Consider the following 16,567-nt stretch of genomic DNA (forward strand, 5'->3'; position numbering starts at 1 on the left):
CTGCCTATCATATAATGGCAAATGTCAAAACCAATAAAATTGAAAAAATAGAAAGCCTTAGAGAACATATAATCCATCTCCAGAATATTATATTCCAGCAGAAAAAGGAGCAATTAACCGTATAATTTTGTGAATGGTTAAGAATTGGACAATGTGAGCTCCATAGGCAATTTGTTTCATATTCAAAGTTACGTTTAAAGCCCTAGAAAATTTGGAGTTGTGGTGTGGGCAACCAAGAAAATGGAGCAGATGTAAGAACACACCAAAATCCATATTATATAGAGGAGAAATGGATTCAGAGTCATGAAATGTGTGGTGCACTGTATGTATCCCACACAGTGGTGAGGAGAGAGGTATGTTTTATAATGAAAAATAAACTGTTTTGACATAGAAATACCTCCAGTGCACTATGAAGGTTTACCATGACCTACTGTCATGGTTCTAGATTTAACGTTCTTCTGTAGGTTAGTCTAAAAAACATTAAGAACATAGTTTTAAGACTGCAGCCAAAGTTTAAGCACTTTTAATTTCCATTGCTTTCAATGGAAGAGGGTTAAGCACATGCTTCACTCTTTCAGCGATAGCAATGGGGCTTGAAATTCTTTACCATTGGCTAGGTAATGCCCATAATATTTATAACAGCAAAGCTTCTTATTGCACATATCTCGGATGAGGCAAAAGCTCTATCTAGTAGTGGTTTATTCAAATATGGGATGTACTCATTATGATGAAATTATCCCAGCAAGTAAGGTTGACAGAAGCAAGGGAGTTTTTTTTCTTTCGAAGAGTGGAATCTGTTTATAACTTCTACATAGATATCCCCAGAGCCTGATAACTACAGTATTTTATATATTGAGGTAAATTTCTAAAACATGAATAAAGGGGCACCGTCATAATGACGTACTCCTGGGCATTATTGAAAATATATGATCAATCAGTAGTAGTTAAGTGGATGGGAAGGCGGGGAAATCTATTACTTTATCATTGTTTGGGGGGTGGGGATGGAAGAGAACTGTTTTGTTTTCCTTTTTACTAACATGGATTAGATACAAGAAATCAAACACATTCCAATATAACTATTGTTTATGTGTTCATTTCTGTAAAATAACATTTTTTAAAGCAAGTATTTTCATAGTGGCCATGTTCGCAAGTAACTGTAAGCTAAAAAGCCATGATGTAAACAATATGATTGCTCCCCCTTCACATAAGCAGGCACATAAAGCAGGAAGGGATAGCTTCATGTTATGTCCAAACTTGCAATCATGTTTTAGTGTTCTCAAAAAAGCCAGGATTGTAAATCAGATTTAAACCAGGAGTTACTCTTGGTTTATGGATCTCCGCTTCTTTGGGCACACTTAAACCATAATTCTGGATTCAGATGACATGTGAACCTATCTCTTCCTAGTTTATTTGCTCTCTAGTGTGTGGGGAGAAGCAAAGGGGAGTGAACAGGCTGGCTGCATCAGCATGCAGTCCATTCACATCATGGTTTATTAAGCCAGAATTTTTGACTTACAGTTACATTAGATATACTTGTTCTGTCACACATATTCTGACAGTCTTAACTAGTCAGAGGCTGCCATGGCTGAAAAATCTGGATGAAGAGTAGGTGGAGCTAGAGGGAAATATTACTACGAGCATCCTCCATTGTCCATATTGCCCTATGTACCTACAGAATTCTGCCTGGATCTAGCAGTCCCCCAGCACTTCTACCTACCCACTAGGCATGGTGTCTTCTCCACTAATCCCTCCATGGAAGCATGGAGTTTGGAAGCCACAGTGCAGACCAGTGAGTAGGCTGTTGGATGTGGGTTTAGAAAACTTGGGTTCAAATGCAAGATAACACATGCCATCACTGGTTGATGCAACTTCCATTCCGTCATAGGCAACAGTGTCTGTGCTATCAAAACCACTTGGTGAATGGTCACTAACTATTTTACCTGCCTCTGATCTGTATGTAATTGTCACAGTCTGTATTTCTTGCATTTCATTTTTCTCTGAACTCAGTGTTTACTTTTAAAAAATCTATACTCAAATGTAAATATACATGCCAGTTTAAGGTAATACTGTGTACATCAGATAGACTGTAGTTCACAGAAACTTATGCCACAATACATTTGTTGGTCTTTAAGATGCTACACTCCAGCAAAGGAGATCGTTACCTTGCTGAGGTGCTGGAGCTTGAGCACCCCAATGATGCCATGAGCTAAACCGTGAAGGGACACCCAAGACAGGAAGGTCAGGGCAGAGAGGTCAGACTAAATACGATCCCTGGGGAAGGTAACAGCAACCCACCCCAGTATTCTTGCCGTGAAAACTAAATGGATCAGTACAACCAGAGATATGTTGGTATACCGTCGGAAGATGGGACTCCCAGGTCAGAAGATGGTCAAAATGCTATTCTGGAGGTGAAGGACTCGACCTTGGGGGAGCTGGGGGTGGCGACGGCCGACAGGAAGCTCTGGCGTGGGCTGGTCCATGAAGTCACAAAGAGTCAGAAGCGACTGAATGAATGAACAACAAAACAAAGATGCTACAAGACATTCTTATGATTTGCTGCAACAGACTAACATAGCTACCCCTCAGGAAAAGGCTTACTTTTGTTTTTGCACATCACAACGTACACCAGAAAAGATATGTGTCAATGACAGCACTTTCTGCAGCATCTTATCTGAGCCAAAAAGGAAACTCTCAGCATTTGAATGGAAGTTGCAATATAATTTGGGCCTGCAGAATGTGGCCTACGACGCAGAGACAGCCACCGGCCATGTACACCCTGTTGAAGCGTGCAGTTGCACCTATTTTCCTATATTTAGAACTATCACACACACCGAGCTACTACTTATGATGAATAAATAATTATCGCTCTACCCTCTTCTGTTTATATCACCAAAGATCCTTTTCAGTTGCTGGTGTTTGTATTTAATTTTCAGATCTTTTTCATAATACCAGACAGAATAGTTTTCTTTCTTGGCCTCCATTTCTTTTGAGAAATAATACACGTTTTCTAATTCTTTGCAAAATCAAAATTATGAGCAACAGGAAAACCCACCATAATTCACTTACATGTGCAAAAAAATTTGTTTTCCCAAGCTAAAACAATATTTTTCATTTCTAGTTCTGCTTATACTTGCAAAAACTGGCCATGTTGTTCACATTCACCTTAATGGAAAACTTTGCATCTAGATTTTCATCTTTAAGTATTCTTTGTGTAAACTAAATATAAAGAACCTATTCTGAAAAATGTGCTGGTATCTTCCTACAAAGATGCTCTGAATAAAAATAGAAACTTCCCTATCCACAAAGAGGATTCCTCAAATGGATAGTTTTTCAGATGGGGTCAGGGCAGGGGTGGGGGGAGCCATCCATGCCCCTTCTTTCAACTATAAGGCAGGGCTAGAAGTAAATATTATTATTTATATTATCTAATAGATTTATATACTGCTTACCATATTTAAAAATATATCTAAGCAGTTTACAAGGAGATTTAAATACTTTGTAGTATACATTAAAATACAATACATTGATATAAACCATTGATAAGGACATTAAAACCAATAGAACACCTTAATGAGCAAACAGACTGGGCAGCACACTCACTCAGGGAAGGCCTGGGTAAAGACAGGGGTCTTTAATTGGCACCTAGAGCATGGTACAGTTAGCATCTCCTGAATACCAGGGGGGAGGGCATTGCATAAGGTTGACATCACCAGAGAGAAGGCCTGGTTCCAGGTCACTGCAAGACCGCAATCTGCAGGGTGTGAGACAACCAGCAAGGCCGCCTCCAATGATCTTAACGATGGTGTGGTCTGTGCTGAGGAAGGCGATCTTGCAGGTCAATGCTCCCAAGGGCTTTATATGCCAGCAGAAAGATTTTGGGTAGCCAGTGCAGTTGCTTCAACACCGATATAATATGTACACCGCCAAGTACCCCGCTCAGCATTCTGTCTGCCACATTCTGCACCAGCTGAAGTTTCCGGACCAAGCACAAGGGTAGCTCCACATAAAGTGCATTACAGTAATCTAAATGTGAGGTTCCCAGTGCATGTACTACTAGGCTAGGCTATTCTTGTTCAGGAAAGAGGGTAGCTGACATGCCAACCAGAGCTGGTAGTACATGCTCCTTGCCAGAGAAGCCACTTGTGCCTCTAATGGCAATGATCTATCCAGGAGCACCCCCAAATTATGTACTTCTTTCCGACGGAATGCAACCTTGTCTAGAACAAGCAATCCCCTCCCCCCACCACCATCCAGTTCCTGTCCCTGGGAACCACCCAGCCATAGAATCTATGTCTTGTCAGGATTCAGTCTCTGTTTGTTGGCCCTCATCCAACACTTCACTACATCCAGGCAACGGTTCAGAACACGTGTGGCTTCCCCTGATTCAGATGTTACACAGAAACAGACTTGGGTGTCATCAGCATATTGGACAGCTTGTTCCAGATCTCCTAATGACTGCCCCCGCAGCTTCATACAGAAGTTAAATAGCATGGGGGACAAGCTGGTACCCTGTGGCATCCTGCAGCATAATTGCCAGGGAGGGGAGGGGAGGACCAATCCAATTCCCAGCTCACAGAGACAATCCAGAAGAATCAACGGAATCAAAAGCCACTGAGAGATCAAGCAGGATCAACAGTGTCACACTCCCTTCCTTTGTCAGTTTCCACAAGAGGTCATCCATCAAGCTGACCAAAGCTGTTTCTGTCCCAAAACCAAGTTTGAACCCAGACTGACATGGATTGAGATAATCAGTATCCTCCAAGAACATCTGCAGCTACCCAGTCACCACCCTCTCAAGCACCTTGCCCAGAAAAGAGAGATTTGTGACTGGGCGGTAGCTGGTATAAACCTCCAGATCCAGGGAGGGCTTTTTCAGGAGTGGATGCAGCACCACCTCCTTCAAGGTGGTGGGCACCACTCCATCACAAAAAAAGTATTCAACACTCCCTGGATCTACTCAACCAGCCCCTCCCAGCTAGCTTAAATAAGTCAGGGTAGGCAAGGGTCAAGAGAGTACAACAGGAAGCCAGAATTGACTCTTGTCTGGTTGCTGAAATCAGGGGCTTTGTTGGCTTCTCATGGAATTGTCCAAAAACATAAGACATGCATTCCCTTACCTTAGATGAAGCTTCATACACGTAGCAAGTAGCCTTCCTCCTTCCTGTTTTGATTTTTTATTCTAATCTACCAGTATGAATACAAACATTTTATAGACAGATCAATCTACCTTAAAGCTTTATTTTTCTGGTCTTTTTCATTGCAAAACCATGAATAATTCTCCCCAAATCAATTTCTCTTGCAAATTCACACTTGATAGACAAAATACCTAGGTGGCTTATTTGTTGTTGCCACATAGTAGAATGTTGAATTCTTAGCCAGCCATGCAGTACATGTGGTGTGTGTGTGTGTGTGTGTGTGTGTGTGTATACTAGACATTTACTTGCATGTATATTGGGCCTGTAAATCCTGCCAGCAGCACAGGCTCCCGCTGTTCCTGGGATAAAAGTCCTTGATTATTATGGTGTTTGTTGCACCAGCAGCAGCTGTCCGTCCCTCATGCCTATGCACAAGGAACTCTGGGACTGGTTCTTAAGAGAGTATGTCACATAGGGAAGCACAGATCTAACTATCTCTCCAACTACAAGTCGTGGTTTAACTGCACAAGCACATGCTCCGTGTTCTAGAGCAGGGTCTGGGCCAGCAACCCACCGTTCAGAAAGTTGCTTGCTTTGTTCTAACATTACCTCTGATTAGCTCCAGCAAGCCTCACAAGATCTAGACAATAGATTTAAGCCCTATTTGGGCATGCAAAAAATAGGCTTACCTAATCGTGCAAGTGGGGCCATGCTATGTTGTTCCGCCTCAACGCTGTGTGCGTTATGTAGCCCTCCTGCAACATTCATGCATATGGTACAAATGTCCGTAGAAGGGAGGCCTATAAGCAGACAGCTGCATGCGTGTCGGCCTCCCTTCTACAGACATTCACACTGTATATGCAGATGTCTAAGGGGCTTGTGTCACATACACAACATCAGGGGCACATGTAAGGGCTTTGCATGCCTGAATAGGGCTATAGGAAGACAAATGTCCATAACTGTCCAATAGCATGATCTATAGTCTAGCCTTAATATTTCTTCTTCATAGTAATGGGATTGTAGCTTAGGTTGCCCCCCTACCCACCTATCAGTAAAGCATACACACACCATACTCGGGTTCTGTCAGTGTTAAGAAATTCTCAGTTCGCACATCTTGCCCTTTCCAGGTTAAGAGGAGCTCACTGAGGGTGCCTTTCTTGATGGTCCCTCAGATCCTTGAGCCTGTACTGAACTGGTTTATGATGGATGTGTTTCACTTGGTTACTTGCAACTGACTGGATTTGGGTTGATAATATGAAAGTTCTATCTATGGTGTGTTGTTGGCCTATTCACTTCTTTCTTCATGCTGCTATTTTCAATGTATTAACTGTGATGTGGGGATTAGCCTTCAAAGAAGAGGCTTTGATTTATCCAGTGGCAGTAGCAGTGCTGGCCATAGATAGCAGTAACTGTTCAATTTCCTGTCAGTTGGTTGTTAGAGGCCTAGTGCTGACTGAGGTGGTAAATCTGTGTCCAGATCATCTCTCTTTGAGCTGCTGGTTGCAGCTCACATGAGTCAGTGTTTCTCTGGGGAAAAAAAATCCATAGAAAATTGGGATGCCAAGGAGAAAGATTGTAGCCTAGCTTTGACACTGTCACGCTGGATTCCTATGTTTTTTTATGAAAAAGCATTCAGTCATGCTGCAGGCTGCATGTGGGCTCACATGAAGTGGCATGGACTGGCCACTGGGTTCCTTCTTCAGTTGCACAAACCTTGCATCGCAAATACTGTTGAACAGGGTTTTGTCACTGCATTCCTTGTAAGTATTATGCCACCTGCCAGAATGTTGAATGTGTTTTTAAAACACAAAATGGTGATTCTAACATTGTATCGTAGTGTGCTCATTTTCTGGATTCCTTTGAAAAATATATTGAAAATAGCAATTGCTGTATTGTTAGGAGTCCCATCTGCAGCATTTCAAACTGTGGTCTTTTGCAAGCAGCTGATAGCATTAAGCACATTAAAAGTCTAGACATTACTAAAGCATTGGTCATCTGCTTACAGGTTGAAATAACAGCAGACCAAAATCTAAAGATGTTTCCTAGATTTTTGAAGTATGATTTAAAAACAGATGTCATGTGATATTTAATTAGAGATCTTTAAAAAGTATCCAACTCGTGTAATGTTACCTGTAATTCCTGTGATCTCACTTCGTATTTTAGAAAAAAACAAAGCATAACAGTCTTGAGTCAAATTACCAATGCCAGCAAATTTAGATGCTTTCCATTTTCCTGATGGGAAATCAGTTTTCTGATGTTTTAGAACTACCACTATAAAATGGCAGTAATTGAAAAACAATGCACCTGTCTGTGGTTCTCAGTAGCCCTTTTTCCAATCTGAAAAACATGGAGCTGGAAACACTAAGCAGAGAAAAACAGGTTGACTCAGGTTTGTGGGTACAGGATTGCCCTCTATTTATTCAAGAAAGCATAATGCGTATGAACCGTGCATTAGGCCTGCCTGCCTCTCACTGTAATGCCCTTCAGCTATTTAATGTGAATGAGCAGACTGCATCCTCCCGAAGGATGTTAAGCGTTGCTGTACAGCAGCCCTGGGAGTCCTCCAGAGAGTCCAGCCTATGACCCTCCCCCATCTGGCCTGCTAGGCTGTTTCTCTTAGGGACGTCCCCTTTCCAAGCCCTGAGCCAGCACCTCGAGGAGCTGCTCCTCAAGGTGGCGTGTAAGAGGGCTTTGCTCACCTCTCACTTCCCCTGATTTGGGCAGGGATGGCACATAGTCCATTTTGAGTTCTTCCCCAATTAGGGAAGGAGAGGGGTGGCCAAAGCCCACTGCATGCATGTGAACATAGCATGCGAGGGGCACTCTGTGTGAGAGCAAATGGGAGGGGGGGAGACAAACATGTCAGGGCATCATGCCAGCCATAGGGGTGGCCCTGGCCACTGCAGGCCTGCAGCCCTCCAGCATGCTTGTCTGGAGCCAATTCAACCCGTGGGCTAAAATGTTTCCCCACTCCTGCTGCACAGGGTATAAACACACAGGGCCTCAGGGCCTGTGTGCGGCAGTCTATGGTGGATTAGATCAACTTGTACAGCCCAGCAGTTGTTCAACACTAGGGATCCACCAGCATCTTTTTGTTCGCCATGAAAGCGTTTGAGGCTTTATGATCATTCCAAGGGAACACACACAAAGACCCCCCGGCTGGCGCCTTCCCCTCCTGCAACGGAAGTTGCACTCATCATTTCCACTGAGAAAAAGCCTTGGGAGCCTTCCAGGCAGGAATGGCACATATAGCTGATTTTGAGAACTGAAATGGTTGTGGAATCCTATTACAGTTCTCAATATATAGGAAAAATTTGGTTGTATTAGCTTTAAGTCACTGCTTTTAGTGTGAGTGAGCCAAGCAGTCAAAAGACCAATGGAGTTCTTGCATTTAGTAGCTCATGACAGTAAGGCTCTGGAAGGACGTTGCAATTTTGTTAGTTAAAAAACACTATACAAATGTTGAGGATGTCTACCAGATATTACCAGATTGAAAAGCTGTTGTCATCCTGCAGGAAGAGTAAGTCCAGGTGTCTACAGCTTGTGGCTTAGGATGTGGGTTTCTTCAGGCCTGGTTGTTCCAGATGCTGAGGAAGCCAGTTGAGTATGCAAAACAAGCAATATTCCTAAATTTCCCTGTATTCATGCCCTGATAGATGTCCTAGGCAGGTAACTTCTCCGTTCTGTCTCTTTCTTCCTCTTTCATGACAAGAGAGCTCAAATTTCTTCCTGTGGTTTGTATGGATAGTATTCATGCCTGTGTGTGAGTGTGTGGACAGATACTTCTATTCCTGTCATATACGCTCTGTATAATTTTGTCACATGCAGAGTGGCTTCCAAGTGGTTAAGACGCTTCTGTCCCAACAGTGAAATGCAAATACCTTAGAAGGCAGGTGGGAGATGGGGGTTTCTGTAGAAATCTCTGGCTGGGTGCTCCGCTTCAGTCACTTTGAACTGAGAGAGGAATTGCACAACAGGTGGGATGATCCGTAGAATTGGCCAGACAGCTTCGGGGTGAGAACTCTCATGCCAAGATAGCTTGGTCACTCCCACCATCCGCTATGCAACAAGGAAAATCCACTACATGTCATCTTCAAATGAGTGGTGGAATGTGACGCTACTTAGAACGCAGGTACATGAGGCACCATCTTGTCTCTGTCTATGCCATGAGTTCACCCTTCGAAGACTCTCCAAGTTGACATGCCTTCTGGTGGGGGGTGACTAGGGAAAGGGCCTTTTCTGCCATGATCCCATGCCCGGAACTAAAATGCAAGTACTTCTGAACAGAGCTGCTTCTAAATCCTTCAAAGTGGCAATGAAATGTGCTTGCTTGTGTGCCCCTAGAAAAACAGAATTATGTCTTGTAGTTCACGGGATCTGGGAGCATTTGACTTAAAAATTGCACCATAGAAAACAGCTGCATGGTGTAAAAGAGACTGCATTCGAGACACGTCCTCTCTCACATTTCGACAAACAGATATGACATTGTGGGTTAACCTAATTTTGTGCTAGACGGCACCTCTCTTTCTCTCCTCCCCCCTGCAGCTTTCTGCAATGCACAAAAGGGTTTATCAGCCCTTCTGAGCAGATTTTGAGGGCAGGGGGGAAGGGAAATCTCCCCTCTCCTGGACCTGGCAGCAGAATGACACCATTGGATAAAACCCAGTATGCACAACACAAAAATATTTCAGAACAAAAAACCAACAACATACCATGAGATGCAGAGCAGACATATTACATACACATAGCTATGCCAGGATACTCCATTCCCCCTTGGTTTTCTCTCTCATTTCTCCCAACAGTCAGCATTCATGTCCACTAAACAAGTTCAGTCCTCACTGAGCTGCTTTTTGTACATCTGCCAAACATTGGGCATCCCATGAGCATATTGACACCTTCCTCTTGTTCCTCAGTGACACTGTTTTGGCTACAGCTTTGTTGGCACTCACTACCTGAGTTCAGTATTCGAAGGAGTTATACATGATGTTACCGGTATCAGTATTTCTACATGTGCTTAATACACACACGTTGGGAATCATATTAGTTTGGGCTGTTTCTCATAATTTTCCTAGGTGAATCAAAGGAAAAATAAAAACAGAAACACTTGTGCTTCATGGTGTCATATAAGTGTAAGTAATTGCTGTAAGTACACGCTTTGAGAATCCACCATGCACTCCTAGCATAGCAAAACTAATTGCATTCAAATCACAATTCATATTTGTCTGCAATTCATCTACATGAAAATTATGTGTGTGGGTGAAGCAGCTTTTAGCTTTTGCACCCCTGCTTCAGTACTTACCTTATACTTATGGAAAACACTGAAAGTATATAAGCAAAGTTGAATGTATTATTTCACTTTATTAATTTATTTTCATTTAAAAACTGCTCCGTTGGGGGGGAAATCATTTAATATATATGAATGTAAAAGTTGTCTTCCCCGACTTCTCCCTTCAAGCGGCAATAAGGTATGGGTTATCCATAGGCTTCCTGTTGATTGGCAGAACTTTCAAATTTCTCTGGAAGTTTTTAGTCCCTGCCTCCCGAGCTCCCCCTTCAGCTTGAGTTCCCCAGTCTTCCTTTTCTGCCTGTTGAAGGCAGACAGACCTTTTTGAAGCACAGCCCTGGGAGAAGTCAGAGGAAAGTTACGCCAGGTTGGATCAAGGTTTTTCTCCCCCTACCTGTGCCTCCAATCAAAGGAGGGGCCCAGTGCTGGTGTGGAACGGTTGGGGCAGCGCCTCTCCATTCCTTTGGGCAGGGCCTGTGCTGGAGCTGGCCCTGAGTCCTTCTTGTTTTTGTGCCCACCCACACCACCTAAGGGACCCGGGGTTCACAGCTTATCCCAGTGGGGTCCCTCACAGCCAGGGGGCAGTTATTTCTGCCCCCGCTCCAGAGGGGCCTTTTCTCTCAGCCAGTTTGTGCTTCCCACCTGTGCCCTCTTTCAGAGAGGACCTGGTGCTCAGGACAAAGGTACCTGCTTGTTTAGCCAGCAAAAGAATGAGCTGCAGGAGCTTGGACGCCAGCCACCTTCCTCCTCCTCATACACTCATGTGCGGCCTCGCTTGCTTTCCTCATGTGGCTCTGCTTCAGCAGCAGCGTTTGGGTGCAATTTTCCTCTTTCCCTTGCTTCTGGCCCCAGACCTCTTCTGGCTGGCATCCAGTGCACTGGAGGCCTGAGCCTCATTCCTTGCTTGGGGATCAGGCAGGTGGATGCCCCATCGTTTGCCTCCAGGGCATGTGCACGGAGGCTGCCCTAGGATTCAGCTTCCGTGGCAGTGGTCGTTCATCCACTGCCCACAGCTTGCCCTCACGGGGCGGGGTGGGGGCCTCTCCTGTCTGGCGCACTAAGCGTGCCTTTTTGGGGAGCTGCTCATTTGGTGGCTCCTTCTCTTTTGGGGCCTGGAGCTTCCTCATCTTCGCTTGCCCACCCCACCTACAAACAAACAAAACAACAACAATGAATAATATATATGTGAATAATTATACAGGTGTGTGTGTGTGTGCGTGTGTGTATCAGCAGAGAAACGGCCATCTCCAATGGAGCCATCCTCAAAGGGGGGGGATGCACGGACACCCCCCTCTCTTGGACTCTTCCCTCTCCCCCCCCCTTCCCTTTGGGAGGGCAGCTTTTAATCTGTGGATTGCCTCGTTGCAAATACTGTTCACCTGTCACAGACACATGCTGTCTAAAGCATGGGCCTCTGTTCCTCTCAGGAATCCGTACAATATCTGTAAATGGACAGTTGCACAGGCGGCCTTTGGCCAGAGGGTGCTTCAGACTGTGTCTCACTGAGCCCCTGGAGGGTGGTCCTCCTCTCCACCCTCTTTATCCCTCCCTGGGTTGCTGTCATTTTGGTATGTCCCATACCTTATTGGAGCTTGGAGGGAGAAGTCAGGGGAAAACACAGCTGTTACACGTACCATGAGCCATTTTTCCCAGACTTCTCCTGGAGTAGCTCCATCCTGCCTGTCTGCTGATTCTGGGGTGGTTGGTACAGGATAGCAAGCTGGTTCCACTATTACTTGGGTCTGTTACAGTTCTTGTGTATGCTGTACTCATGTTTTCCTGCGCCTGCAGTTCTTGTGGGTTATTACATTACTGTTTTCCTTGTCTGCAAAGGGATGTTCAATAATAAAAGTTCTGTTGTACCCTTCTTCTGTGGTCACTGTCTCCTTGTGGGGGCTGGTCCTTCCACTTAGGGTCGGGGGAGCTGGGCCCCGAGGGTTTTCTCTTTTCATTCTCCTTCCAGAGTGGGTTTTCTTTAGGCTTGGCAAGTGCTTGGACTGGGGAACTCAAGCTGAAGGGGAAGCTAAGGAGTCAGGGACTAAAAACTTCTAGAGAAATTTGAAAGTTCTGCCAATCAACAGGGAGCCTATGGCTAACCCATACCTTACTGCACCTACTCCAGGAGAAGTCAGGGAAAAACAGCTCACGGTAAGTGTAACAGCTGTGTTTTCTGAATAACAGGATTTTATTTAGTTCTGATATCTGCACTTTCCTTATCAAGGGGATCTTTGGTTTCATTTGGAAGAAGTGAGGGCTTATGGATAGAGCACAAGTCTCTTCTCCCCCTCATCCCCCTCCATGAGCACACACTTAAGTTTTGCAAGCAGTGTTGTGCTTTTTAACAACTTCACACATAAGTCAGGCAATGTGTGACATAGAAGAAATTATTTGTAAATATTTAGTTACCTGTTGACTAAACATCTTTTAATAGAAAGTGTCAGTGTTTTCAGTTCCAGGAAGTTTAGTGTTTGGTTTTGAAAAGTGAGGGGAATTTCCAGAGTTAAATTTTTAAAAGGACACAGCATCAGCATCAAAACAGCTTTCTATATATATGCATTTATGTATGTATGTATGCATTCAATTTATACCCTGCCTTTCCATCCCCAAAAATGGTGCTCAGATGCTTGGCATTTTCTTGTATAGGTTATTCTAAAGTTTCCAGTGCTATTATGTGACTAAAAATACTTTGCATTTGTGCCAGTAGTGGAAGGAAAAAAAGAGGGCTCTATGCTAGGTTGGAAATAGACTTAGGATGCTGGCTGGGGTATGCTGGAAGTTGTAGGACTTATTTCTGTCTTAATGTGCATAGCATTCAGTTGTCTGTCTGCTCAGGAGTTGTAGAGAGGAGAATGGTGTGAGGCAGATGCCAGTCCACGCTGCTGATGGTCACCCCTAGCTATTCTCTTGGGGGCCATGGCTCTCAGTGCTTCTCAACTGCAGGAGACTCGTTCAGATACCCAAGGCTTCCCCCTTAAGGAACATGGGTACAGTATCCCTCTTACCCCATCTCTGCCAAGTTCCAACCTGTTGTAAAAAGAGTCTATTGCAACACCATCGGCCCCATCTGAATATATCTTCAGGATCACTATGAGAAGTTGAAAACCCCCAAATCCCGTGGCTAATGAGGGATCTCAGTGAAAAATTCCTTCCTAACCCCATTAGCCAGACTCCAACCTTGATCTATAGCAATTCCCATGCAGCACACCCAACTATTTCCGAGGTTAATGGGCTGACATTCACCATATGATGCTGCTCCAAATGGTCATTATACATCTCATAGATCAATCACTTCTTAAAAGCATATTTTGTTGTTGTTGTTGTTGTTGTTCAGTCGTTCAGTCATGTCCGACTCTTCGTGACCCCGTGGACCATAGCATGCCAGGCCTTCCTGTCCTCCGCTCTCTCCCGTAGTGTGCTCAAGTTCATATTAATTGCATCAGTGATGCTATCTAGCCATCTCATCCTCTGCCATCCCCTTCTCCTTTTGCCTTCAATCTTTCCCAGCATCAGGGTCTTTTCCAGGGAGTTTTCTCTTCGCATTAGGTGGCCAAAATATTCGAGCTTCAGAAATTCATTTGGGTTTTAAAAGACCATTGTTTTCCATATAATTTCCATTTAGTCTCTAAAGCCCAATGCTGCAACGTTAGTGTCGGATATAGCTCCTGAGCTTTTGGAGACTAACTCAGCAACCAAAATGTAATTAATGGTCATAGAATGTAACCATCCTCCAAACTTTCTGCTTTTGTTTTTCTAGCAAATAGATCAAAACTTGAGTGACTTTAAAACATCAATTCTTTTCAAAATTCTTCTTTTCTTGTTCCAAAAATCCTGCCAAATTGCACTTAAATGAAGTCTTCTAAGAAGAAGCATGTTTGAATTCTTAACTAAAAATATGTTCTTGTGATTTTAAGAAGAATTGAGGTATTTATAATGGATTGAACTAGAACTTCTGCTATCTTTATTATGTTTGCTATAAAGTGCTTCCAGGCGACATGTCGACATATTCTCTTTCATTGGTGCCTGGAATAGATTGTGGGTTATACCATTTTTAAATATTTAAGTATACTGTTTGAAAGCTGAGGAAAGTATCTTATATGAGTTTTACCTAAAGAGATTTTATCATGTAATACTTCAATAATTTTCATTAGAAAAGCATATTCAGTACTTAAAAATATATTAAAAGAGGTATGGTTATACTGGTAACATGCTAAACCTCTGAGAATTACATCAGCTGGTAGCATTCACACCTAACAATAAACAGGGAATGCTGATTTAATAATCCACAATGTGAATTAGCTGCATGCTAGTGCATGCACCTCATTTGTTTGTCTCATCGCACAAGCAGGTAAACAAACTAGCAAGGGGATACCTTTGTGTGATGTCTGAACCCAGGATTAATATTAAAAGTGTCTAGACAAGCCAGTACTCATAAACCAACAACAAACCCTAGTTTATAGCTGGCCTACAATCCTGGCATGTTTGGGTGCATTTAACCATAATCGTGGGTTTGGACATCACACAAAGCTATCCTCTCACTGGGTTTTTTACCTGCTGATGTGAAGAGGGGAGCAAATGGGATGCATGCACTAGCATATTTTTAAAAATTCAGCCAGGATTCCTGACTTATTGTTATGTGGGAATATTGTATCACAGAGTAGAACGTTGTTGCAGAAGTGATTTAACTCCTGTAAAGACAACCTGAACTAGTGTGGATCCTTGTGGCCAGCAAAGCAACAGTTAAGAGTATGCCAGCCCAGTGGCACATCTAAAGTTGTTCTCGTCCCAGACGTCTGCTCAACATTGTTCTGGCTCATTCAGAAGAGTCTGTGTTACAGTGCTTCTCTAGGTGAGAGTACTGTACTCAGATACAGAATGTAGTGGCATTGCACTGAGCTCCTCTGAAATCACAGGTGGTTGAACTAGGAAGAACAGTCTACTTGCCATCCTAAGATGTTTTAGCCACTCTGAAGTAGTTGATGTTGATGCAGACTTAGGCACCTGATTTATAACGTAAACCTGTTATAATTGTACAGCAATTGATAGGCTGGATTTTGGATGTAATGCTAAATCATGATATGTTTAGCTTAACTCTGGTTTGTGTGTACATCCAAACCTGCCCACTTTGGTGTGTTGGGGGCCAAGAAACCACAGCCTGAAATAGAGATGTGAAGGCCTGGGGAAAAATTGGGGGGGGGGGTTCTGGGGGGTTTTCAAGGACTGTTTTTGTTTCTTTCTGAAAATTTGGAAAAATTGAACAATTTAGGATTATGAAATATTTTCTTTTAGAATTTAAGACAATGTGTTTATTTATTGTTACCAAGCCTTTACTCCTCCCAAAATGGTTTCTAAAACTCTGTAATAAGAAGACTTTTACAGAAAGACTAGAGATGTAAAATGTTTGGGAATAATGAAGCCATGCAGAAAAATGTTTTTTTAATCCTCTCTGTAAGATTTTCAGCATAGATATTTCTCCCATCCCTTATTAAAATTACTGATCCAATCTATCTTTTTATTGATAGACATTTTGGGATGCTCCGAGTCATGCTCAGTTTCCCAGCATGTGAGTAGAGTCACCATATGGGAGAAAATGTACGTTCTTGACAGTTTGGGTTTTGTTCTACAGAGACCTGGACTTTGTTCTGGACTTGACTTCTTCTGCCTCCAGTTCTTCCTGCTTCTTCTGGCTTCTGGGTTAATTCAGATGTTTCAGGGACCACTTGCTGAAGTTCCCTGTGCTCAGACATAAACTAGGAACCTAAAATATGTTATGTATAACTTGGTTTGGTCATAAAATTACCATGTTTGGTATGTTATATTTTAAAAGTATAGTTTATTCAGACAATAATTACAAATGTACCGAGTTTACTTTTCAAAGTTTTCAAATGTAATGATAATTTTATGGGCAAACCAAGTTATACATAATATAACTTTAGGAACATAAAGGCTGCTTTATGTTCCTCAACCTGGTGCCCTGCAGATGTTTTGGACTCCAATGGCAAGCATTCCTGACCATTGGCCATACTGCGTAAATATTGTCGCTCTGCCCAACAAAAAAATAAGTAAAGGGGTCAGGGGTGCTTTTGTCCATATTTAAAGAGAGAAATGTTTTTTTAAAAAACACCTCTGCTCTTAGCAAAACACACATTTG

The 16,567-nt window shown here is 43.1% G+C and overlaps 1 protein-coding gene across 17 annotated transcripts in view; it reads left to right on the forward strand.

Annotated features, from left to right (window-relative positions):
* The window catches only part of SUPT3H (SPT3 homolog, SAGA and STAGA complex component), a 479,638-nt gene that overhangs the window by 215,258 nt on the left and 247,813 nt on the right, over positions 1 to 16,567 (forward strand). For 3 of the 17 annotated variants that reach the window (XR_014786057.1, XM_084822172.1, XM_084822182.1), the window contains exon 3: positions 15,939 to 15,979. The exons of the other annotated variants lie outside the window; for them this stretch is intronic. Coding sequence is in view for 2 of the 3 variants with exons in the window: in XM_084822172.1 (XP_084678298.1) it covers positions 15,978 to 15,979 (2 nt within the window). In the remaining variant the exon portion in view is untranslated. The remainder of the gene's footprint in view (positions 1 to 15,938; positions 15,980 to 16,567) is intronic. 17 annotated transcript variants of the gene reach the window in all.

Source organism: Heloderma suspectum, chromosome 1, assembly GCF_057233095.1.
Source record: "Heloderma suspectum isolate Gila_16-S chromosome 1, 16-S_ref, whole genome shotgun sequence".
NCBI classification, from domain to species: domain Eukaryota; kingdom Metazoa; phylum Chordata; class Lepidosauria; order Squamata; family Helodermatidae; genus Heloderma; species Heloderma suspectum.